General features: G+C 47.4%; 1 protein-coding gene across 2 annotated transcripts; it reads right to left on the reverse strand.

The window, feature by feature from the left end:
* Positions 1-13,195: 13,195 nt before the first annotated feature.
* LOC127058439 (hemoglobin subunit alpha-D-like) lies at positions 13,196-22,369 on the reverse strand. Of its 2 annotated transcripts, XM_050968506.1 has the most exons (4): positions 22,118-22,369; positions 19,072-19,188; positions 15,479-15,701; positions 13,196-13,611 (listed from the first exon to the last, which is right to left on the reverse strand). In XM_050968506.1, exons 2-4 carry the CDS (start codon positions 19,167-19,169, stop codon positions 13,468-13,470), a joined length of 465 nt encoding a protein of 154 aa, XP_050824463.1. In that variant the 5' UTR covers positions 19,170-19,188; positions 22,118-22,369; the 3' UTR covers positions 13,196-13,467. The 2 variants fall into 2 exon arrangements, with proteins under 2 accessions (XP_050824463.1, XP_050824462.1); XM_050968505.1 differs by lacking the exon at positions 22,118-22,369 and having other exon boundaries at positions 19,072-19,249.
* Positions 22,370-23,735: the final 1,366 nt, after the last annotated feature.

The following is a 23,735-nucleotide window of genomic DNA, read 5'->3' on the forward strand; positions in this document are numbered from 1 at the left end:
AGGTACTGGGTCCTCTGGTTTTCTTCACCCTTGGGACCTCACCCAGGGGTGGGCTGGCAAAGGGATGCGGACCCCACCTGGGGCAAGCTGGTGGGGGACAGGGACCCCATCCAGGGGAGGCTGGCAGGGGGACAGGCAACCCACCTGGGGGCAGGCTGGCAGGGTATGGGGACCCCACCTGGGGATGGGCTGGCAGGGACCCCATCCGGGGGTGGGCTGGCAGGTGCACAGCATGTGCCCTGTCTGGAACCTCTGCACTATGACTCCCTGGGATCAGGTAGAAGCCAATGAGGGCTAAGAGGGGTGAACAGGCCCCTGGGGAAGGCTGTGGGGCAATTGCATGGCCCAGGAGCTCCCTGCACCAATCCCCTGGCCCTTCCCTTGCAGGCAGGAGTCAAACACACCTAAGTCAAACCCCAGCCTGAGCCTCCAGGCCAAGGGTGAGGGGTGCCTGGAAACAAGGAGGAACAAGGTTTAAGCTAGAGCAAAAACTTCTACCAAGCTCCCATCCCCCACCCCCAAGGCAGTAGCCTGAGCTCACCCCATGACAGACAGTAAGGATGCCTGGATGCAAACTCAGAATTGTCCCCAGGCCTGGCCTTTGGAAGTCTATGCTTCGGAGGCGAAAGGGATGCTGCCCTCTGCTAGTCTGGCCCCACTGATGTCAGAGGGCACCTATCCCCAGGGGCAATGAGTTCTCTTCAGCCTAGTCACTGGTGCCCAGAGCCAGTGAGCCCCTTCACAAGCAGGAACCCGCCAGCTGTCTTATGAAGCTCCTGCAGATTCAGTGAGCTGGAGGCTTCTGCTTGGGATCTCTCTCCAGCATAGCTGGTGGGCACAAGAGCAGTGTGCAGGCACAGGGGGATCAGCAGGTCTCTCCTGCATCCCAAGGGAGGCCAGGGAGAGCCCAGAGAAGGAGGGTCAGGGTTCAAAGGGCATAATGAATAACTGCTATTACAGAAAGCAGTTCATGTACTGCCCAGCAGGGTGCTCCCACCAGCAGTGTCACAGAGAACAAGGCAACCCTCCAATATGTATGCAGGGAAGGAGCCCAGAACTTACAAGGGTTAGGATGGGCCTGCAGAAAGCTTAAGCACCTTGCAACAGCTCCAGACCCTGTGAGCACTGCATCTATGAGCAAGGAGCTCATAAGGAGCTGTACCTTCAAACTTCATGATGGTAAGCACAGTGTATAAAACTTCAGTGCCTGGCATGAAGTGCCTAATGGGAGGCTATGTAAGAAACCTGAAGATGGCAGAGCATGGAGAATCTGAGTGTCAGCCATCTAGTTTTCTATCCAAGTATTCATGTACTGCAGGGATCTTTGCCCACATGCACATAGGAAGCCTGTGCTGTGCCCTGCCTGTGTGACCCAGGGCAAGTCACATATTAACCTCTCTTGGCCTTGCTGTCCAGCAACAGGAAATCAGCAGCTCCCACTGCACCCAACAGAAGATGCAAATGTCCAATGGAAAATGTCCTTTGCTTCAGTTTTCCCTGTCTCTAAAATGGGGATAATAACATTTCCACTCCATGTGCTTCCCGAGCATCAGGGGGAAAGTGCTGTATAACCGGCTGCTTTTTCTTCTTCTTCTTGTGCTGAGCTTATAATAGTTGTGTCCTGTCTGTGGACTCTTGGGTCCTTAGGCAAAGTCCACAGACCATGAAAGCTCGGCAGCAGCAAACTCAGAAGTTATAATATATTCAGAGGAATAATTAACTGTATCAACCCCTACAGAGTCCAAACAGCAAAATGAAGCCTGTGCATGGCTTTGGTTGGAGGCTGATCTATAAAGTAAGTGTGAAGTAGGAACCACCGGCTGGTTTTGCAAAGTAACCAAGCAAAGTGCCAGAATGTTTAAAATGTGCTAAAAAAATGAAGGTTCCTGCCTGTAAAGTAACCAGATGAGATGAGATGAGATGTTCACGGGAGATGAGACCCGTGAACAGGAGGATGCAGAGGCTCTTCTCAGAGAAGAAACGTTCATTTTTCTAAGTCCCATAGTTCATTGACCCTGGACTTCCTAAGGAATGACAGAAGGACCCTCTGTGTTGGGGAGAGGTGGTCAGCTGTTTAAGAAAGGGAAGATATGAGAGAGAGAAACTTTGCTAAATACATTTAAAGTAGCCCAGATCTTTATTCTCCCTTATCTTCAGTTAAACCTATATGCTCTTCCACTGGGGAGGGGAAACGTTTGCAGAGAACTTTCGTGGAAGTAGGTCCAGCAATATCCTGGTGGCCAGGCTTTCTAGTTTTTGTAAAGACATTTTGTGAAGAGGTTCAATGTGGTATTGTGACGGAATGGGGAAATATCTGGGCATGAGCAATCTGCTAAGACCAGCCATGTCCTCTTTCAGTGTCTCTATTAAAGGGAACCACTATAGGCTGCTGCTCCATGGAAGCTCCCCCTTTCAGTTACTTTAGTTTTAAGTGTAGTTCTGACATTCTCTGGGTCAGGGGGTTTGAAGGTAGGTGGGTAGGAGCCATGTGCCAAACCAGCATCATCCTTGCACATTGCTTAGGTGCTGTGTATGAAGCTACCATGACTTTCTAGCTTTCAGTGCTTACACTGTGTAACTTTCAGTGTTTCTATCTTCTGAGAAAAGCCCAGCCCCCTCTCCTATAATATCCAGCACTCACTTGCCCCCACTCCCGCCCTCCCAAATGTGACAGTGAAAATCATGAGCTAAGAGAGACTACAGACAAACATGAAAGGTCACAGGCGGGATGATGAGGGCTTTGTTGTCCAGGAGATGTGCTGAGTTTCTGACCATGCCTAGTAGAGAGGCACCAGCAGAGCATCTCCATCTGGATGCTTGCTCTCATGGGCTCTGTGCTCTTGGGTCACAGCATCTAACACTGTTGTTCTGGGGAGATGCAGGTTCTGAATCTCCATTCAGAAGCACTGTGAGGCCTAGATCGGTAAACAGGCAGTAACTGAATTTGGATCAGCAGCACTAGGCAGTGAGGTGCAAACACTCAGCATGGCTCTGAGCCCTGTTATCGGTGCAGCCAGCCAGGGCGTGCCTGGTCTTCTGGGTGTGCAGCGCCTCGCCCGCTGCAAGGGGCCGATAGACAAGCCGCAGGAGCTCACTGCCCAGCCTTCTGGGTTTGGTCAGGAGGCCTTGGCAATGGATAGTCTCCAGGGACTTGATCCTGCTCTGGGCTGAGCGCTCTCTAGGGCAAATGGAAGTGGAGGGTGCTCAGCACCTCCAGGGAGTGCTCAGCAGGATGGTGCCTGAGAGGCGAGAGAACTTTGGCGTGGCTGGTGGTAAGATTGTGCACATTCTCCAAACCGTGACACTGCAAAGATTCCCTTGGTGCTTAGCAGACAGCTGGGCTGCGTCCTGCTCCCAGTGAGGACACATCCCCCATTGCGAGCCATGGGAGCAGGATAGGGTGACTAGACAGCAAGTGTGAAAAATCGGGATGGAGTGAGGGGTAATAGGAGCTTATTTAAGAAAAAGACCAAAAAATCAGGACTGTCCCTATAAAATCAGGACATGTGGTCACCCTAGAGCAGGATTAGCCCAGTGTTCGTGCTTGCACTGGACACACTGGTTGCAGAGGCTCCGGGGAATCTGCCAGGACCCCAGGGAACAGCAAGTGTGAAATCCTGGCTTGGCTCCACAGAGGCAGAGCTGCAGCTGGGACAATCCCACTCCCGGCACAGCCCCCAGCACAGAGCAAGGACAACAGCAGCCCTACGAACAGATTTCATAGGGAGGCAGACAAGATCCTGGAACTGCAATGCCAGAGTGAGAGATACCCCTCGATTCCTTTGGGCCCCTCCAACCTTGCTTCACACCATCCCTCAAACTGAGTCTGTAATAAAGCGATGCTTTATCAGGAAAATGGGGCCTTGAGCTCAGGGGAGGAGGCTCACCATGGCACTCAAGCAGAGTAAAGCAAGAAAGATCCACTTCTGACATCCTACCCCATGCCTCCTGGTACCCCCCATCACAGCACATCCTGGGCTTTGTGGAGATGTGTGAGCCTGGTGGAGAGTGTGTGTCTATGGACAAGGGAGTGTGTGTGGACAGGTGCAGTGTATATGTGTGGGGAGGCGAGGACATGAGGGATTCCCTCAGAGTGTCAGGGATCATGGACAATGTTTCATCACTGAGTAATGAGGAAACCACTACCTGAATGTGAGATACAGCGCAAGATCGTAGACAGCATCCTTCTTCAGAGTGAGTGACCTGCCCTCAGGGCAGCAGTGGAGAGGAACGACAGAGGGACCCAGGGGATCAAACCCCAGACAGTGTGTGTGACCCTGTCCAGGATGGGTTGAATCCCCTCTGCCAGGCATCTGAGGCCTTTGTCTCTGGCCAAACTCTGCCAACACTTGTACAAACAGCTTGTCATACCAATAACTCCCCATTGAACCTAAGAGCATCCATGGAGCTAAGCATGTGCGTGTGCAGGAGGGCATGTGTCTGTGCTTGGAGGGAAGGTACATGTGTGTATAGCAGGGGAGAGACTATGTGTGAGTGATGTGGGGCAGTGTGTTTATAGGGAGGTATGTATCTGTATTTCTAAGGGGCAATGTGTATAGGGGGCAGGTTAGGTTGCTGCATTATTATGTTGTGTCCATTTATTGTAATATATTATTGCTGATTGTCCAATTTGAGATCCCAGCTATGCCCTGGGCTGCCTTGGGCACAGCAGAACAGAGCTGCTCCTGTGTGTCAGAGAGATGGAGGGCTTTGAAATGTGCCCCTGTACCCATGCGCTGGGCTACCCACTACAGCTCCGGGCCATGGCTAACAGCTACATGAGCTCTGGAGGAGCCAGGACCAAATGATATAAAGGCCAGGCTAGGAGCTGCAGCAAGACTCTGAATTGACCCCGACACCACAGGGCACCACCCAGCTTCTCCTATGCTCAGATCAGGTCTCTGAGAGGCAAGATCAACATAGAAGACTGTGGGGGAAGAGAGCTGCCACTGTGGGGGAGGTTTAGGGTCCCTGAGCTGTCTCTCTCCAGGGATGTGCTACCAATAATTTACCAAGGGGCTCCCTTTTGCCTGTGAAAGCCCATGTCCCAGGGTGTGCTGCGGAGACACAGGCAAGGGAGTGGGTGATCTGCTTGTTTGCCCATTTAGATAACCTGCTCTCCCATTGGCAAGGAGAAAGGCAGCCCACTGGCAAAGACACTGACTCAGCATCTTCTGCTGGACATGGCCAGGCTCTGTGTACTGAGCGAGCGCAGCGTGCTGCTGGCATCATTACAAAGGGAGACAGGTGGTGGCTGAGCCCAGCCAACCCCCGGGGCTCTGACAGTTATTGATGTTTTTTCATCTTTTACCAAAGCTTTGTTTCGTTTTTCCTTTTCTTTGAGGTTTGCAGTTCCTGCGATGAGTAATAACCTTGATGGGTCAATATAAAGGCATTTAACCCCCCCACCCCGTCCCCAAACAGTAAGTATTAAGTGTTTGACAGTGTTAAAGATTAAAGGTTAGATTTTTAAAACTGCCTCGGTGCCCAGTTTCCTAGCCATGTAAATACTTTTAAAAATCTGGCCCTAAATTGCTAATGCAGACTTATACTAAACCAGTGTTATGTTATAACAGGGAGTGTCTGTGATCTGTGTATGCAGTGTTGCTGTAGCCATGTTGGTCCCAGGATATTAGAGAGATGAGGTGAGTGAGGTATTAGTTTTCATTGGATCAACTTCTGTTTGGTGCGAGAGACAAGAAGAGCTTGTCTCGCTCAACAACCAAAGTTGGGCCAGTAAAAGATGTTACCTCACCCACCTTGTCTCTTTGATCTATGGACAGTCACAAGCCTCCTTTAGTCACCTGGTAGTCACGATAGCTGCCTTTCATTCAGGCTAAGTGAAGGGAGCAGCTAAATGCCTTTTTGTTTAATGATAGCTGAAACAATAGAAGCCATGAGCCAAACCACAGACCAGCAAAGAAAGGCGGAATAGGAGCTGAACCGTGTGAGGTTAGGGGTTTTCCCTGGGGACTGAATGCAAACACATTGTTTTGGTGGAGCTGTGTGTGTCTGCCAGTCAGAAGCAGACAGCAGCCAGAGAAAAATGCAGGCAAGCCAAGGAGACTACAAGAGAAGCACTGGCAAGGTGGTTTTGAGAGAAAGTTGAACGAGAGAGAGCTTTTGGGGCAGAGTGCTGGCTGGAAAGAGATTTGGAATTGTGAGCAAAGAAACTGCCTCCTGCTGTTTGTGCTGACACAACATGAAATGTTTTTCAGAATTTTGGAATTTCTCATTGAATGGAAATTCTGACATTTGACAGGCTCTACTCCTAACAGCAATGCTCTACAAATCCCCAAATATTGGCTAAGTGCTCAGGCCAGAAAGGGTAAAAATAAATAATGTGTTACCCCCTTATTAGCACAGTGCCAGTGGGATTTTGGGCACTGCTGCATGGTCTGAGAATCGAGTGTCAAACCACATGAACTGAGGACTGTTGCCGCATCAAACATTTTTTTGTGTGATTTTGATTGTGTTGTTTTTTTATGTGATCCAGTGTTGTTGGTCTGTGGGTGTGAGAGAGCATGGGGCTAGTGTTGTGAGTTAGATCCCCATGATTGGCTAAATCACCATGCCACATTGTCCTCACAGTTGCTGGTAGTCAAACAGGTGGGCAGAGTCTGCCCTGGATTAAATACATCTGCATTTTTTTAATCACCTTTGGGAGTTGCAAATAACTTTTGAATGCAAAAGTGGTTCAAAAAACCATCAGCTCGCTGCTTTGGTTAATACACTTGGGTAAAAAAGCCAGAAGGGCTAAATGTTTCTCTAAGGAAGCAAGTTTAACCAGTTGTGCGTGGAATTTTCATGGGCTGTATCAATGTGAAGCTTTAAAAGTGCAAGCAGCAAAAAGACAAAGAAGGGTCCTTTTTCCATCTTTATTCCATTCTGGATGTCCAGCCAATGACATAATAAGAGCTTATATCATTGTAGACATCTCAAAAACATATAAACAGCAGTTTGAGGCTGGTCTTAGCTTTATAAACATCTGAAAGAACTAAGTAAGTCAGTTTGTCAATTTGTAAATCCCAGTTTCAGGAGACAGAAGGTACAAACCTTAACAAATAACTAAGAACATGTTTTTTCTTTTCTACTTTAAAACAAAATAAGTGTGATTTATGAACCAACTTCTGATCCACTTCTAAGTGAATTTGGTTCAGAGCGGGAATGCTGAGTGGAAGCCTGAGCTCCGAGTTGTCCAAGGTAACAGACGTCTCACTCAGTTTGCTCCATAAATGGTTTATGAAAGTCAGCAAAAGCTGGGAGACAAATAGACTGGTACAAACTGGAGTGTTCAAATAAAAAAGAGCTGTGCTAAGGGGTCTGCCAGGCCCCTGGTAGACTCATGGGTTGGCATGACAATGAACTGAATGATTCTAGAAATGGGAGGAAATGTTTAGAGCTGAAATCTCCAGAATATGTTTTGACTGGTGAATGTTAGTGGGATGAGATCAGTAAGGCCAACTCTCATGATTTTATTGTTACTCTAGCGATTTTGGGGTTTTTTTTTTACCTAACTCATGAAAAGATGACAAAAGGCACCAATTCATGAATTTCAAAATGTCCACCATCTCCCATTACTGTCACTGGGTCTGAGGCCAGCAAGATGCCACCATTTCCCTACAGGCTGTGGGGGAACAGGGTAATGGGGGCAGGATGGAGGATGAGATGGTGCAGGGGGCAGAAGGGAGGCTGAGGGGGCAGGGGCAAGCTGATGGGTTGCAGGGGATGGGGGCAGGAGGGAAGCTGAGAGGGAAGGGGGATGGGAAGCTGAGGGAGTTCAGGGAGATTGGATGGGGGAGGCTGACGGTGTTCAGGGGTGTGGGGAAGGAGGAAGAGAAAGACAGAGTACAGTGATGGTGTTGGAAGGGGTGTGCATTAGAGGTTGACAATTCTCACATCATACGCACACCAGCCCCGACTCTGAAAGGCGATTGGATCTTTTTGGGTCAATCTCATGATTTTGGGGGTCTGATTCATGAATTTTGCTCTTGCGAAGTTTGTGACACTGTGAGGTTGCCACCCATTTTTTTGGGGATCAGTTAGTGGGAGAGGTGGGATGCCTGGACTGGAAGGAGGCAGCCACCTCCACCATCTCCCGGGAGTCTGTGATGACAGCATTGGGCCCTCACTGTCCTGCTCCTGACAGATATCCTGACCAGACCAGGTCAGAAAGCAACCAAATGACACCATCCCTTCCCCAGCTTCAGCTAGATCTTGAACACCATCTGGAATGTAAGATGTGGGTTTCTGCTGTTATCCCATCTCTTGTACATTATTTCCCCCCCTCCCCACTTTATTTCTCCTCTTCTCTCTCTCTCTCCTTTTGCCATTGTGCAATTCAGAGATTCCAGGCCAGAAGGGACCATTGTGAATATCTAGTCTCACCTCCTGCATAACACAGCCTGGAGAACTGGCCCAAAATCATTCCTAGAAAATATTAATAAATGATTCTTTTAGAAAAACATCCAATCTCGATTTTAAAACGGTCAGAGGTGGAGAATCCACCCCCCCTTTGGATAGTTGTTTCAATGGTTAATTACTCTCACAGTTAAAAAATGATGCCTTATTTCCAGTCTGGTATATTAAGAGCCTGTCACAGCCAGCAAAGCCTACTTCTCCTTTTGCAACATGCCTGTGAGGGGAGAGGTGGCTACCAGCAATGCCTTCAACAGCCCCGTGCTGGGAACAGTTTGCCAGGTCCTGAGCAGACCTTGGGCCAGGCTTGTGTTTCTCCAGTGGTCAAGTTGCAAGTGAAAATTGGCACCAGAGCCAGAACCTTTGTTGTTCTTTTTGCTCCACTTGTGTGTGTGATCATCTTGTTTTATCTTAAAGAAACCAGGATTGGATTCCAAGCACAGCACCACCAGCAACAGCTCCAGCTTATCTCAACTATCTGCTTCTCTTTTCCCCTCAAAAGGACAGTTAATACCAGTCAAACAGAGATTTCCTCTATAAAAAACTCTCTACAGGTAAAGAGAAAGGAAAAAGCCTTACTTAATACTTTACATTTCAAATGTTTTAGCTGTTTTTCTTTCTTTTTCTGTGTCTTTAACAAAAGCTTTAAATGATTTCAATGGTGGTTATTACAATGGGAGCTGCCAGCAATAACTTGCTATGAAACTCCAGGCCACACTGAACTCTTTAATCTTGTAAGAGTTTCAGGGGAAGCAGTGTGTCCCAGTGGATAGAGCACTGTACTCGCCTGGGACTCAGGAAACCTGGGCTCTATTCTTAATTCTGCCACTAGCTTGCCGGGTGATCTTGGAAAGTTCCTTCAGCACCCTGTGCCTTGTTTTTCCCATCTGTAAATTAGGGATAATTCTGACCTCTTGTGTAATGCACTTTGAGGTCTGCTGATGAAAAGCTGGTGGTATTATTATTTATTAAAATCTTACCACTCTTGGGCCAGACCCTACCTTTATCAATACAGCCTGCTCTGGATGAGAGCTGTGTGCATGCTGAGCTTGGGGACAGGGCTGAAGCCTTCCTTCGGCAGGCTCTGCACTGTGACCCTGGCAGGAGTGACAAGATCAGTATGCCTGAGCTCAGAACAGATGCGCAAAATGACAGTGTGGCCATAAACCTCTGCTGCCTCCAGATGGCGCTGTAAACCTGCTTTATACTCATACAGCTGCAGCTAACAGTGCCAACTGGCTCCAGATACTACTGTACCAACCTAACCAGCCAAAGCTAGAGATGAGTCTGTGACACAGCTGGGTCTGAACCTCCAGGAGGTTAGTGCTGTCTGACACAGGGCTTGGTTTCAGCCCACAATAGAAAGAGGGAGCAGCCGTAATAGCTGGATCTGGATCCTGCCCAGGTTCTGAACTACACTCCAGAATTGAGGGGGCTTTGCCACCAGCTTTGCTTTGAACTGGAGTGAGGCCAGATCCAGCAAGAAGGAAATTACGTGAGCATCAAACGCCCAACCAGAAAAATCTCGCCACCCGTGCAGTTAATAACATGCAGTTAATAACTAACCCAGCACCCGTGCAGTTAATACCCAAGCAATAGAGTATCTGGCACATTACAAAGCTGTCCAGTTCTCACGGTTCTGGGAGTCACACTAATGGATGACACAATCCATTCTGAAGTGTGGTTCTGCCCTGTAGAATGACTTTGTGGCCTTGTCTCAGGGATTTCTGATCCAATCTGACCAGTTGCTAACTTTCATGTGGTAAATAAACATGCCGACTTTCACAATGAGCCAAAAAACAAGCTAAACCCATTTCAAAACAAGCCAGTCCCTAAGAACCCTGAACCCCATGTGACTAGATCCCCCCAGCCTGCAGTCTGAGACTGTGGTGGGCCTGTTGTGCACCCCTGACTCCTTACTCCTGTTGCCCCTGCTTGCCCCTTGCCCCTTCTTGCTGGGATCCAATCAAAAAAAAAGAAAAAAAAAAAGAAAAAGAAGCAACAAGCTACAAGCCAAACAAGCTACAAGCCAAAAACTAGCCAACAAACAACTCACAAGCCAGTTAAACCAAAACTAAGCCCAATTTCTGCATTTTTGTTGTTGTTTGTTTGTTTTGCTGGTTTGGCATGTCTGAATCTGACCTGCTGGCAAGTTCAAAACTGTTCTCACTCTCAGCCTTGCCCCCTTTAATTCGCTAAGTTGGGCCCACCTGCTCTGACACACGAGCGCTGGCCTGATCTACCCATAGGAACTGGCTACCCTGCACCAGGGCCCTACTCCCAGCCATAGCTGTGTATGTTAGTGACAGCTCTGTCTCATTCCTACTGCCCCTGCAGAGCCAGCCCAGCTCTGGGAGAGGGACCTGGGGTCTATTCCGATTCATTCAGCACAGTGTCATTAGATGAGTTCCCATTCCAGGGCCAAATTGATCATGCAGTGACACCTGGGTACATGAAGAGAGCAGGGTGCACAGCTGGAACGGAAAGCAGTATCTTTATTGCCATTGACAATGAATGAACCGGGAGAAGCCCCCTGTGACTATCAGAGCCTGTGGGCTGTGGCAGAGCTGGAAGAACAGTCCATTTAGAGTAGTGGAGCCCACAGGCCACTCACTCCCATCATGTGGTGTGACCCTTTAAGATTTTGAAAGGTCCAATATATATGCAAGGACTTAGGAGACAGTGATAGCGGAAGCTGTTGCCTCCTTCACCCCCCAACAACTTTTAGGGTTGCTGACCCTGGAGTCTCCAGGAATGAAAGATTAATCTTTAATTAAAGATTATGTTACATGATGAAACAGCCAGGAATACATCCTACCAAAGCTGGCAACCCCACCTTTCATAGCAGGGCAGGCACCAGCAGGACAGTGCTGCCTGCTGGACTTTCAGAGGCTGCGGACTAATTGGGCAGAAGGGGCCAGCTGAGAAGAAGCTGACTGAGGCCCTGCACCTGGCTAACTCACAAACCAGCTCTAAGGAGAAGAGCTGACGACTCTGGTTTAAGGAGAGAAAGAGAGACTGAAAGGTAGTGGGAAGAGGGCCCAGAGGACAGGCTTCAGAGGAGCCCTGAAGGCCAGAAGAACCTTTGGGACCATTGTTTGGACTTATTATCCTGAAAAGGGATTGATCTCAGTGACCTAGCTGGAGGGCTCAGCCACACAAACCCTGGGAGAGATAGAACACCTTGGGGAGAAGGAAACTGAGACAGGGAGCACACGTAGGGCCACAAAGGGGCATGCTGGAAGGCAGTACCCCTAGACAGGCCTGTTAGAGCTGAAATCCAGATTTAGACCCCATGAAACCAGGGGCTCTCTTAGAGGTGGGAAGTCTTTGTAACCCTTTTAAAAATCCAGTAGTAATTGTGTAAAAAAAAACACAACAGATCTTCCCTCTACAGGAGGATCGCATGTGGAACTAACTGCCAAGTGAACTCTCAGGGAATGGAGGGAGAGCACTGTCCTCGTTCTGTGGAGCAGGTGACCCAGAATAAGCTGTATAGAAGCCTGCAAAGGAGGAGTACCCCTCTACTGGTACCACACAGAGAATATTCTCCACTTCGTGAGGTAAGGATAGCTGGTGGATGGCTTCCTGCTACTTAAAAAAAAAAATGTTTTGAACCTCTAGGGAACACACTGTTTCCTGTGGAGTTAACCAATGAGCATCCAAGCTGTCCGATGGAGGCTTAGAGGTTGGGATGTGTCATCAGACCATGGTTCTCTGAAACAAAAGGGGAGCGTAAAGAGAGGGAAGATACGAGCACTCCGCACAAAATGGAGATGTTGAGAACAAAACTAATCAAGGACCCAAAGGACATGAAGAGAAGAAATGACTGAATTGACTATACACCAATGTTAGGAGCCTAGGTAACAAATGAGAGGAATTGGAATTGCTCATTTATTAGCATAAATTTGGCCCAGTTGGTATTACTGATACTTGGTGGGATGATTCCTGTGATTGGAATGTTAAAATCAATGATTAGATCCTATTTTGGAAGGATCAGTGAGCAAAAGGGGAAAGAGTGGGGCAGTCTACATAAAAAATGGCACTACCCATTTTCAAGTTACTGATAGCTGTTAGATAATGATCTTGAACACTTACTGATCAGTGTCCTAACTGGCAGTGGTTCTCAGACTTCGTTGCACGGCAACCCCCTTCTGACAACAACAATTACTACAAGACCACAGGAGTGGGACCAAAGCCTGAACCCGCCTGAGCCCCACTACCCCAAGGGGTGGGCCAAAGCCTAAGCCCCATGACCGCAGGCAGAGGAGCCAAAGGCCAAGGGCTTGAGCCCATAACCTGAACCATGCCACACAGGGCTGGAGCTGAAGCCTGAGCCCTGTCACCCTGGGCGGTGGGCCTCTGGCTTGGGCTTGGCCCTGGGCAGTGGGCCTCTGGCTTGGGCTTTGGCCCTAGGCGGTGTGGCTTGGGCTTGGGTCCCAGCAAGTCACACCAGCCCTGATGACCACATTAAAATGGGGTTGTGACCCATTTTGGAGTCCTGACCCACAGTTTGAGAATCGCTGTGGGAAGCAGGTAAAGCATAAGATGGGGTGTTAGTGTGCGCTACAGACCACACACTCACACTAAGGACACGTGACCATTGACAAATTCTGACTGGAAATAAAGTGTAAATTTTTAATGGTGAGAGTCATTAACCATTGGAAACACTTACCAAGGGTCGTGAGGGATTCTCCATCTGACGATTTTTAAATCTCTGGATGTTTTTCTAAAGGATTTGTCCTAGGATTGCTTCTGGCCTTGGAATCTGTGAACATGGAGGCAGATTATCCCACATCTGCCTACTGCAGGGTGGCTCTTCCACCCTTTCTTCCTCTGTCAGACATGACCCTGACTAGATGAATCTGGGTCTGCTGCAGTCTAGCAATTCCTGTGCTCTGAAATCAAACACTGATCAAGAAATAGGTTGCTGAGCTTCCCTTTATTCCATCACATCTAGAACTATTTCCATATATATATATAACAACATGAACAGTACAAAGACACTCGTCTCCTCTCTTCCATAGCTATAGAGTGACTGTGGCCACTTCAGGACTTGGAAGTGCTGACGTAAGATGCATTTATTTGTTCAGAGAGCAGACCAAAGAGCTTCTCCCAGGACAGGGACACGTCGGTGCTGAATTCATTTCCTAGGAGGTCTTTGCAGACACTTAGGATCACCTGAAACATGCTCTGTCAAAGGAACACAGAGCGAGTGAGACACAAACACAGAATTGCATTAAGGTTGGTAACTTCTTCAGCTTGAAAGGAACCAATTCTGAACAAGCAGTGCGGTGCAGTAACCCTGGAGTGACAGGCAGAACTGCCTGCCAGTTGTCAATCCTCCTACATCCCTTGGGAGCAGGAGCCCAAACTGACTGCCCCTGTTCCCCTCACCTCTAGGGCTGCCTACTCTCACCTCTCTGTTTGTGTCACAGAGTTAAATTCTTGCGGCTTTTATAGAGCAGCAGATCTTGTATGCAGACATTGGCTCAGATGTGAGGGAGCCACAGAGCTGAGGGTCATCCAGGGCTCCCCGCCCTAGGGTTAGGGTTCCTATGGGTAGGGTACTAGAAGTTAGGATTAGGATTCCTATGAGTAGGGCTCCTCACTCCAGGATTAGGGTTCCTATGAGAAGGGTACTTAGAGCTAGGGTTAGGATTCATAGGATAAGGGACCCACCCTAGAGTTACGGTTCCTATGGGTAGGGTATTCGGAGATCGGGTTAGGGTTCCTATGGGTAGGGCTCCCAGCCCTATGGTTAGGGTTGCTATGGAGAGGGGACTTAGAGCTAGGGATAGCATTCCTATGGATAGGTTACTTGGAGCTAGGTTTACTGTTCTTATGGATAGGGATCCCAGCCATAGGGTTAGGTTTCCTATGGGCAGGGTTCTTGGAGCTAGGGTTAGGGTTCCTATGCATAGGGTATTAGGAGCTAAGGTTAGGGTTCCTATAGGTACAGCTCCCAACCCTAGGATTAAGTTTCCTATGGGTAGGGTGCTTGGAGCTAGTGGTAGGGTTTCTATACCTAAAGACATTGCACTCCCTGTCACCTTACTAGCCCTCTACAGCTCCTGACTTTCTCCGTGTAAGTTACTGCTGTGGGCATTCGGGGTGTCAAACAATTACATAGGGGAGGGGAGGTGGGGCACAGCCAGGAACAGGAGTGGAGGCATCCATTGGATGCTCTCTTTACTGAGGCATGGGCTATTCTATGAAAACATTTGAAAAACTACGAGTGGAGGCTGAACCTCATTTTATTATGTCCTGCCCATATTTCTGCACCTACAACCAATAATTGTACTTATGGGTTGTTTGCTCCAACTTCAGCATCGTGGGGGATGGACCTAATACTGATCTCTGCAGGACTCATTAGATGTCTCCCCCAAATCTGCACCTTCCCAATGTCATTCTCTTTAGTTTAGGCATCTGGAGCCAGGGTTCAAAACAAGTGTCAGTGTTTGCATCTAAGCCCGTTTAAGTGCATTTTTTCTGGTATTTTTTCATTAGAAGTTAAATTACTTTGTAAAGGCTCTGTGATAAGAGGAAGGATGATGTGGGTGTGGATCTGGCTGTGGGTCCAGAGATCTGAGTCAGTTCCTAACTTTGCCACAGACTCCTGATGTGATTTGGGGAAAGTCACTTATCATCCAAGTTACCTCTCTGTAACATAGGGGCTATCCCTTCTTTTTTTATCTTGTGGGCGGGGGGCTGTAAGCTTTCTGGGGCGAAGACTGTTTATTACTGTATTTATGTACATAGTCCAGCACAACAAGGTCCTGATCTTGGTTGAGGCCTCTGGGGATTATTGTAATAAATGTCTGTGATCTCATTTTCCATTTGATCACACAAACAATTGAACTTGCATGGCATGGGTGCTTTATTAACTCTAATGCTTATTGCACATGCCTATGCTAACCTCCTGCTTTTTGACAACCATGTCAGAATGTGTAAACATACATAATTATACCTCTGGGATACTGATCTGTCCCCTGTGCCAGAACAAATAGCTGTAATCCCTAAACAAACATGTTCCCCTGATGTCTGCGTGCATCAGTACCTGGAAATTCACTGCTGGCACTTGGTGCACATTCTTGTGCTTGTCTGCTAGACGGTCCAGAATCCTGCAGGCCTGCTTCCAATTGTCCAGGTTTTCAACCACCTGGTTGAGGGCAACCATGACTCTCCGGCCATGGAAACGCACCAGCGGATCCTCCTGCAGGTTGCCTTCAGTCGGGATGGTCTTGAAGTATGCTTTTGTCTCAGGATAATCTTTGAAGAGTCTGTATTGGGAAGAAACAATAGTGACTGAAAAATCACAAATTAGCAAAGCAAGCCCACTGTGGCTGTGGCTTTAAGAGAATCTCCAGGATGGATAAAAAGAACTGGAAGACGTTTAAAAACAAACAAACCCTAAGGTAATAGTTACTCAGCAGTGAAAAAGAAGTTTGAATGAAATAATATGGATCAATTAAAAGTTCCTACATCTCTAAAAATGTTGCAAAATGCTGAAAAGGTTTAAACAAATATTTGATTTATTTTTGAGGGCATAGGGATCTACTTATAAGACAGAAAAAGATTGTCATCTTTTTGAATATTGTAGGCACTGAAGCAATTTCGTTATATAATTCATTTGAGCTTGATGTTAGAGAACAAACAAATTGACTATGAGTTTGTCTTAGAAAAAATTGAGGCATACTGTTTACAAACAAGAAATGAAACATTTTTGAAATATTTCAGTTTCACTCAAGAAATCAAATGGAGGAAGAGATTTTTGAATAATTTTTAACAGATCTAAATGTAAGAAGTCAGACACGTAATTTCCAGAATCAATATGAGTTAATGATAAGAGATCAAATTGCGATGGGTATACAAGACATTAGTGTAAGAAAAAGACTGTTAGAAGAGCCAGATCTAAATCTGGAAAAAGCAGCCAGTGAAATACATGCCAAGAAAAACCTTTCTTGCTATGTGACTGTTCAACAATATGTTCCCTCCCATTCAAAGGTGACGTGTGGGGGACCCGCAGATCATGTGCCTTCCCCCTCCCTGATTTCTGCAGAGGTTTGCCAGCCCCACTTGGACACATGGTGTGGCTGGGCCTCCTCCCTACACAGTAACTTCCAGAGCCCATGAGTTGTGACCGCAGGGAGAGGCAGGAGCAACAGCTGGAAGCTGCAGGGAGGAGCCTCTGCTTTCTGGGAGGGCAGGCTGAGAGTAAGGGGGTGGGGCTCAAGCTGTTCTGAGGGCGGCTGAACCTTTACATTGTGCCCTCCTGCTATCAGCAGATACTGGTTGTCTTTGAGCCAGAGTCTTGGGGCTTGGTCCCCAGTTACAGTAAGGCCGCTTACCAAAACAAAGGTGCTCCCACTTTCAGGCCCCATGTGGACCAGCAGGGTGCATCAGTAGGTCTGAGACCATAAACGCTGGAAATCTGGCAACAAGGCCTATTCCTAAGAGTTCCACATCAAAGTCAGAAAAAGTTTCCATCATGACTTCTTAATTTCTTCTGGTTGGTGCTAATTATTGTTGCCCTGAAACATTATGCTCTATGTTACCGGGTCAAAGAGGTCATTGGACCCTCTCCCCAGGTACTAATCACAGTGAATGGTGATGACTTTTCTTAGTTGGGACAGTAACAGTAGCAATTCTGGTTAATGGGGACATATTTGGCCAGTGCTGAGGCTTCGTAGATTTTTAAGGCCAGAGGCACTATTAGATCATTTAATCTGACCTCTTTGCATAAAACAGGCCACAGAATTTAGTCTAGTTACTTCTCCAGTAAGTTCAGTTGCATGGTGTCTAGCCAGCGTGAAACATTAAATTGAAGCTTCTTATTACAGAGTTTGTCAAATACACATTAAAAGAACCCCTGTATTTTGGTTCCAAAAGTCATTTTATTTCATTATATTTTTCAGACTGATATATTTAATGGCCTCTTCTCTTAATTGTGACAGCTGCTTAACTGTTTACTGGGGTGTCCAAAAGGACAAACATGGGGTAGGTCCAGCTGGCAAAAAACAAAGGATATTTGAAGGAAGAGGACCCTCTTAATCCAGATCATTCCCTTTCAGAGTGAACTAGCCCCTTCTCATAGTGTGGATCTTGTCCTGTATTTGTAATAGCTGCTATTTTAGCTAGTCAGATTCCCAAGGGTGCTTGAGAGTGACAACTGGAACATTACAAAAGTCCAAGTGTAAACAGATGGGCTTCAAGGAATTTACAAAACAGTAATGCTCAGTTGCTTGGACCAGCATTTTTAAATGTGCAGCAATATCACCCCTCAGTGACAGAGGATAGAAACTAGCTAATTCACTCCCAATACTGTTCAGTCCCTTTGGTAGATCACCTGATGCACACTCATTAACAAAACCTCTTAGAAGAACAGATTATCCTGGAACACATCTGGCCAGCAGCTATTAAAGGGAATAACAGTATGTCCCCAGTGAATGTAGTAGGAGGGGAAAGGACTCCAGCACAGTGAGCAGCATAGTAAAGGGCAGAATGAACTTTATTTCTAAGCATATTTCCAGTTTTAATAACCCTCTGCAGCTCAGAGACCAGACAGCGAAGGGGAGAGGCAGAATGAGGGAGCATGTGTCCTCTTGACCCTCATGCCAAACAGACAAGAAGGATGCATGTTGTCACTGTCAACCAGGCATCTCTGTCCCCTTAGTCCAAAGGCCCAGCTTCAGAATCTATGGATTTAGAATTTGAACTGAGCCTGGAGTTCATTTATCAACTGAAACAAAACCACACGCTGAAGATGAGAGGAGCTCAGAGAGCAGAGCAAACCTGCTCATCCCGTCACAGGTAATGCCCTAAGTCTTCACTCTCAAGCAGCACAGAGACAGAGAGGAATGTTTCATGGGGAAGGAGAAGGGGAAAAAGTTTTCAGTGAAGCAAAACCAAATGTGTAGTGCTCTGCTATGACCTTTATCTGCAAGTCTGTCTCTGGGCAATCACAGTCACTATATAAATACACTCACAGCAGGTATATGCAGTGTTGTTGTAGCCATGTCAGTCCCACAATATTAGGGAGACAATGACAAAAGACAAAAACACCACATTACCTGTGGGAAGAACACTTTTCACAAAGCAGTCACTCTGTATCTGACCTGTGAGTCCTCATCCTCAAAGGAAACCTGCACGACATTTTCAAAAGATGAGCCTGGGAGCTTAAATTCAGAACTCTGCTGCTAGACACTAACAATCAAGATCTTAATAAAGTCACTGGATTTATGGCTTATTACAACAATCTGTATCCCATTAACTCCCTTTTTGGTCCTATGACTGCAGGGGTATTAGGCCACTTCACCGTGAATGATCTCTTCACACATATTCTATTTATGCTAAACTATCTGTTCCGCTTTGTATTAAACTGGCACACTCTTGAGTACCTTTTCCAGCCCTAAAGAAGAGTGCTGTGTAGCTCAAAACCTTGTTTCTCTCACCTACAGAAATTGATCAAATAAGATATCTCACAACGGCTATGCTTAGTAGAGACAGAAGGAACAGTGATGATATCAGATATCACAAACAGGCACAGAAGAAAGCTACATTTTGTAGCATATTTTACACTACAGTGCGAATTAAAATGAAAGCAGGAACTAATCCCAGATAAGCAGGAAGCCCTTGAATGTCATGACTTACTTGATCACAACTGTTTTGCCAGTCTCTTCTGGATTCTCAAATAACTTTGCCCAGATGTGTTGGATATTCTTCTTATCAGCATCATTTAACAAAGCCATGATGCCTGGAGGATGCTCCCTGGTAAAATGACAAGATAGCAGACGATTTGCAGCCCCTGCTTTTGCAGGAAGCCAAACATTCTAGATGAGTGCAGACATAAATGGAACAGACATAAATGTTCCATATGAAACCACTCCTTCGACAGGAGGGGTCCATCTGTCTGTGATACAGGGCTTACTTTCATTCTGTACTTCAGAGAGACAGAGAGAGATGTGGGGTTCACTTGCAAACAAAAAGTGCAGACAGGACCGAAAGGGAAAGTATAAAAAAAGCTAAATGAGCCATTCCAGCACAGTGTAAAAGGGATGTTTTCCAATCAGAACTTTGATCAACTTTGAACTTTGGGAAAAGGAATGAAATCTGATCTTTGCAGCCTGGGGCCATCTCTAGTAGAAAATATCTGCACATTTTGGATGAAGTTTCAACAGAATAAGCTCACTCTTCACGGGAAGAGAACATTCTGGGGCGGTGGAACACATGGTATGTGTTCTTATTTACACTAGGCTTCCACACCATTAGGTCAATGTTAACAAGAAGACCTCCTGTCTCCCAGTGGGGATGCACGATGAAACACCAGTAGTGACAAAGGGCAAAAACTGCTGTCTCCTGCTGGGGACTGCATACAGTAAGAACCTATCAAACATCTGTGTTTTTTGACATTCTAAATATTTGAATAAATTGACTCAGGATGCCCCATAGCCCTGTCAGAGGGATCTAGCCAAAAAATGGCCTCTTTACACTCCTTCCCACTTTTTAGATGGTGGAGGCTGGTGTCATAACATTTCTTCCCAGATCTGGACCTTAGCGTCCAAAATATGGGTGTTAGCATGAAAACCTCCAAGCTTAGTTACCAGCTTAGACCTGGTAAAGCTGCCACCAGCCAGGAATTATACAGTGCCTAGCTTACTGTGGTCTCCCCAAAACCTTCCCTGGGGGACCCCCAGACTCAGACGCCTTGAGTCCTACAACAAAGGGAAATAACCCCCTCCCCTTGTTACCTGGTTACTTCCTCTCAGGCTCCCCTCCCTGGATGACCCTAGGAGATTCCCTGCTTCCAGTCCTGGAAACACAAGTACCGAGAGAGCTAATCTCTCTCCCCACCTCACCCAGAGGGTATGCAAAGTTAGGCTTAGTAAATCTAACACAAAGAGATTTTCTCCCTGACTTCTTCCTCCCACCAATTCCCTGGTGAGCTGCAGACTCAATTCCCTGGAGTCCCCACTAAAGAAAAACTCCAACAGGTCTTAAAAAGAAAGCTTTATATAAAAAAGAAAGAAAAAGACATTAAACATAGTCTCTGTATCCAGGTGACAATATAGAGGGTCAATTGCTTAAAAGAAAAATTAATAAACAGCCTTATCCAAAAAGAATACACTCCAGCAACTACACACATGTAAATACAAAAAAAACAATATAAATCTATTGTCTTACTATCCTTGTACTTACAACTTGGAAACAAAAGATTAGAAAGCCTGGAGGTAGAAAAATCACTCTCAGAGCCGAGAGGGTCAGACGCAAGACAAAGAACAAAGAACTCACACCCAAAACTTCCCTCCACCCAGATTTGAAAAAGTCTTGTTTCCTGATTGGTCTTCTGGTCAGGTGTTTCAGGTTCCCTGTTAACCCTTTTACAGGTAAAAGAACATTAACCCTTAGCTATCTGTTTATGACAGCTCAGCTGGGTGAAGCTGAGTTCTGTATTCCACTTGAAGAGTCCAAGTGGTGAGCATCCTCTTTCAAACTTTCAGATGCCAATTGGCAGGCCCACTGTCTAGCTTCAGTTCACACCATCGCTGGTTTTCTGAGGTGGGACTGGGAAGCACTCCCCCAGGTCATGCTGCTCCTGACTGCGCACTGCTCTTTAAAGCACTGTAACACGGAGACATCAGGCCTATCTTAAACCCCCACTGCACTCTGGGGTATTGGCCAAAATGTAGGAGGAAGCTGCAGTACTTGGGGGAACATTTCCAGGCCCTACTGCTTCAGAATGGGGTGGAAGGGAAGCTGTCTGCTCCCCAGAAGATCATTTTCCTAGAGATAGAAGGGTAGAGGAGATCTAGCAGCTGAGCTCCAAAATCTCGTACAAATTGTAGCTGCCCAGTTGTGCTTTGGAAATGAGTTCCAGCATTGGAAGGATTAGTAGGCTGCTGACACTCACCTCCAAGAAGACCTACAACCATGTAGAGGAGAGGCAAGGCCTGCTGGGAGTGGAAGACTGATAACACAGTTAAGAGAGCAGGGCCTCCAAAAGCTGGATTCAGATTTTTTTTATTCAGAACCAGACCTGGAATCTGATTCTTTTAGGTTCATCGATCACTGTCCATCAGCGAATTAGAGTTAATCTCAGCCCTGCCTCTGTAATTTGCTTTGCTGAGATGTCCCAGGCAAACTGTATGTTGGATTATTCCCCTTGGCCTTGGACTATTTAATGGCACTAATGTTTATCTCTCTGTGGTTCTAGGATCAGGGAACTCTATCAAGAAAGTCATGGTTCTACTGTGTTCTTTCCCACTGCTTCAAGTACAGACAGCAATAAAACAGATGGTGTCTGTGCATGAACTGAGCTCTGTGACCCTCAAATCCCCATTTCGGGCCACGTTCCCTGTCCTTCTTCACACATCTCCCACCCAAACCTGAGTAGCTGGGTTTGGCACTGGAGTGGCAGAGGAGAAGGAATCCTCCCCTCCTGGCTGCACTGACAGCAAAGCTGCTCCATGGTGGCAGCTGCAGGCCCTGTGATTGCAATAGTCCTTGTGTGGCCCTTCTCCAGGCGGTGGGGAGGAGCAATGTCTGATGGATAACAGGCCTTGCCTCTGGCCCACTGCCAGTCCCTGCTGTGCAGAGTGAGCCCATGTAGGGCAGGCCAGCAGCAAGGCCCTCTGCAGGTGCAGAGGAGAGAGTGGGATTTGCCCGTGGGGTCATTTTAGGATGTATACTCGCCAGGTACCTCAGTGCTGGAATCCTGTTTCTCCTGAATAAAGAGGCAGCAGGTGCAAACGAAAGGGAACTGCAAAACAAAAGTGAGACAACTAGCGAGCTTATTGGGAAGGTGGGGGAAGCTGAGATTCCCAGCAGGGGCCTCAACAGCACAGCTGCAGTCAGGACCCCAAACCAATTCACGACTGTGTGTGTCCATCTTAATGTGAACAGTAACAAAGTTACCAAGGAAACCAGAGTTACCAGGGAAACCGCATTAAACCTCCCTTTCAAAAAGAAAATGTGTTTAGTTTGTGTTCCGTAGCTTCAGGGACCTACAAAACCACGGATCAGGCCTTTCAAACCAGCATCATTTACAGTCAACTCCCGGCCCCATCAAAAGCCATGGGGAAAAGCCCACTGACACTGGGACTGTAGGGCTCAGTCTCCGCTTATTCACCCCTAATGAGAGTCAGGAGCACATCCATGAAAGTAAAGTTACTGGATGACACTTGTGTGACTCCTGAGTCAATGAGAGGAGATTTAGGCCCTTGTGCTTAGGAATGTGGCAATATCTTCTGTGTGCGTCTCCCCCACCTCAGAATATCCCTAGAAAGTGAAGGGTGCTGCCCCGTTGGCTCAGTGAGGCTGTGTCATGCCCAGCCCTGATCACCTCAGCACAGCCAGGGGGCAACGCTGAGAGCAGAGCCTCGCACTGATTGACTGGGGGCTTCACCATGGAGGCTGCTGAGATCCAGAGTGGGGGGTGCTGCTTTCATGGAGGGGAGACCCCTCGCTCGGCCTACTCGCCCTGCTGCCATGCGACGGGCTATGGGGCCGAGATCAGCCCTTGCAGCCAAGAAGCTCCATGTAGTTAAACACGAGCCCCCTAGATGGGGGAGCCAGGGGCTTGGAGCCAGGGCAGGCTGCTCCCCCATACCCCATCCTGTGCCCAGGGCCTCTCCTCTCACCACACTGCTGGCACCCCCAACTGATGGAGCTCCCCAGCTCTGGGAGCCTCTGGCAATGGAATTCTGGGGGTGACAGTTGGGGGGAGCGGGAGGGGGAGAGAGCTGAGTGAGCAACGGTGGGGGGAAGGGGAAGACTGGGACTAGGGGGAGGGGAGAGAAATTCAGACAGAAATCTGGGAAATAATGAGTCAACAGGGGAAACCCTGGGTGTGTGAGGCATGGGGAAAAGGAAGATACATCAGTGAGAGCTCAGGCTCCAGATCCTCCTGCTGTGGAAATGCCCATCGACAGGGCACATAGATAGAGCCATGCTTTATCTGTGAGGAGTCCTCTCACCACTATATATGGTGGGGGCAAAGGTGCACCTGTCAGGGAACTGGCCAGGAACATTGCAGGGAGCAGAAGCCAGTTGCAAAGCTAGTCCCAGGAAACTTGCAAGCCTAGAGAGAAAGTCCACCTGAAATGGCTACACCCAGGGCAAGGTGAGATAGATGAGTGGGTCTCCCAAGATGCTGTCCTGGACCTGTACTGTTTCACAGATTAATTAATGATCTGGAAAAGTGGGTTAATAGTGAATTGGCAAAGTTCTCAGCCAATACAAAATCATTCAAGATAGATAAGTCCAAAGCAGACTGTGAAAAGTTACAAAACTTGACTAGGCAACAAAATGGCAGATGA

This window comes from Gopherus flavomarginatus, chromosome 9, assembly GCF_025201925.1.
Source record: "Gopherus flavomarginatus isolate rGopFla2 chromosome 9, rGopFla2.mat.asm, whole genome shotgun sequence".
In the NCBI taxonomy this organism is placed as follows: domain Eukaryota; kingdom Metazoa; phylum Chordata; order Testudines; family Testudinidae; genus Gopherus; species Gopherus flavomarginatus.

Excerpts from the sequence above, each read along its gene's own strand:
- LOC127058439 (XM_050968506.1), bottom strand. The coding sequence starts at position 19,169 with ATGGCTTTGTTAAATGATGCTGATAAGAAGAATATCCAACACATCTGG. Across the intron at positions 15,702-19,071 it reads GGCAAAACAGTTGTGATCAA|ACTCTTCAAAGATTATCCTG; the intron begins GTAAGTCATGAC and ends TTCCCAATACAG. Across the intron at positions 13,612-15,478 it reads TGCCAGCAGTGAATTTCCAG|AGCATGTTTCAGGTGATCCT; the intron begins GTACTGATGCAC and ends TTCCTTTGACAG.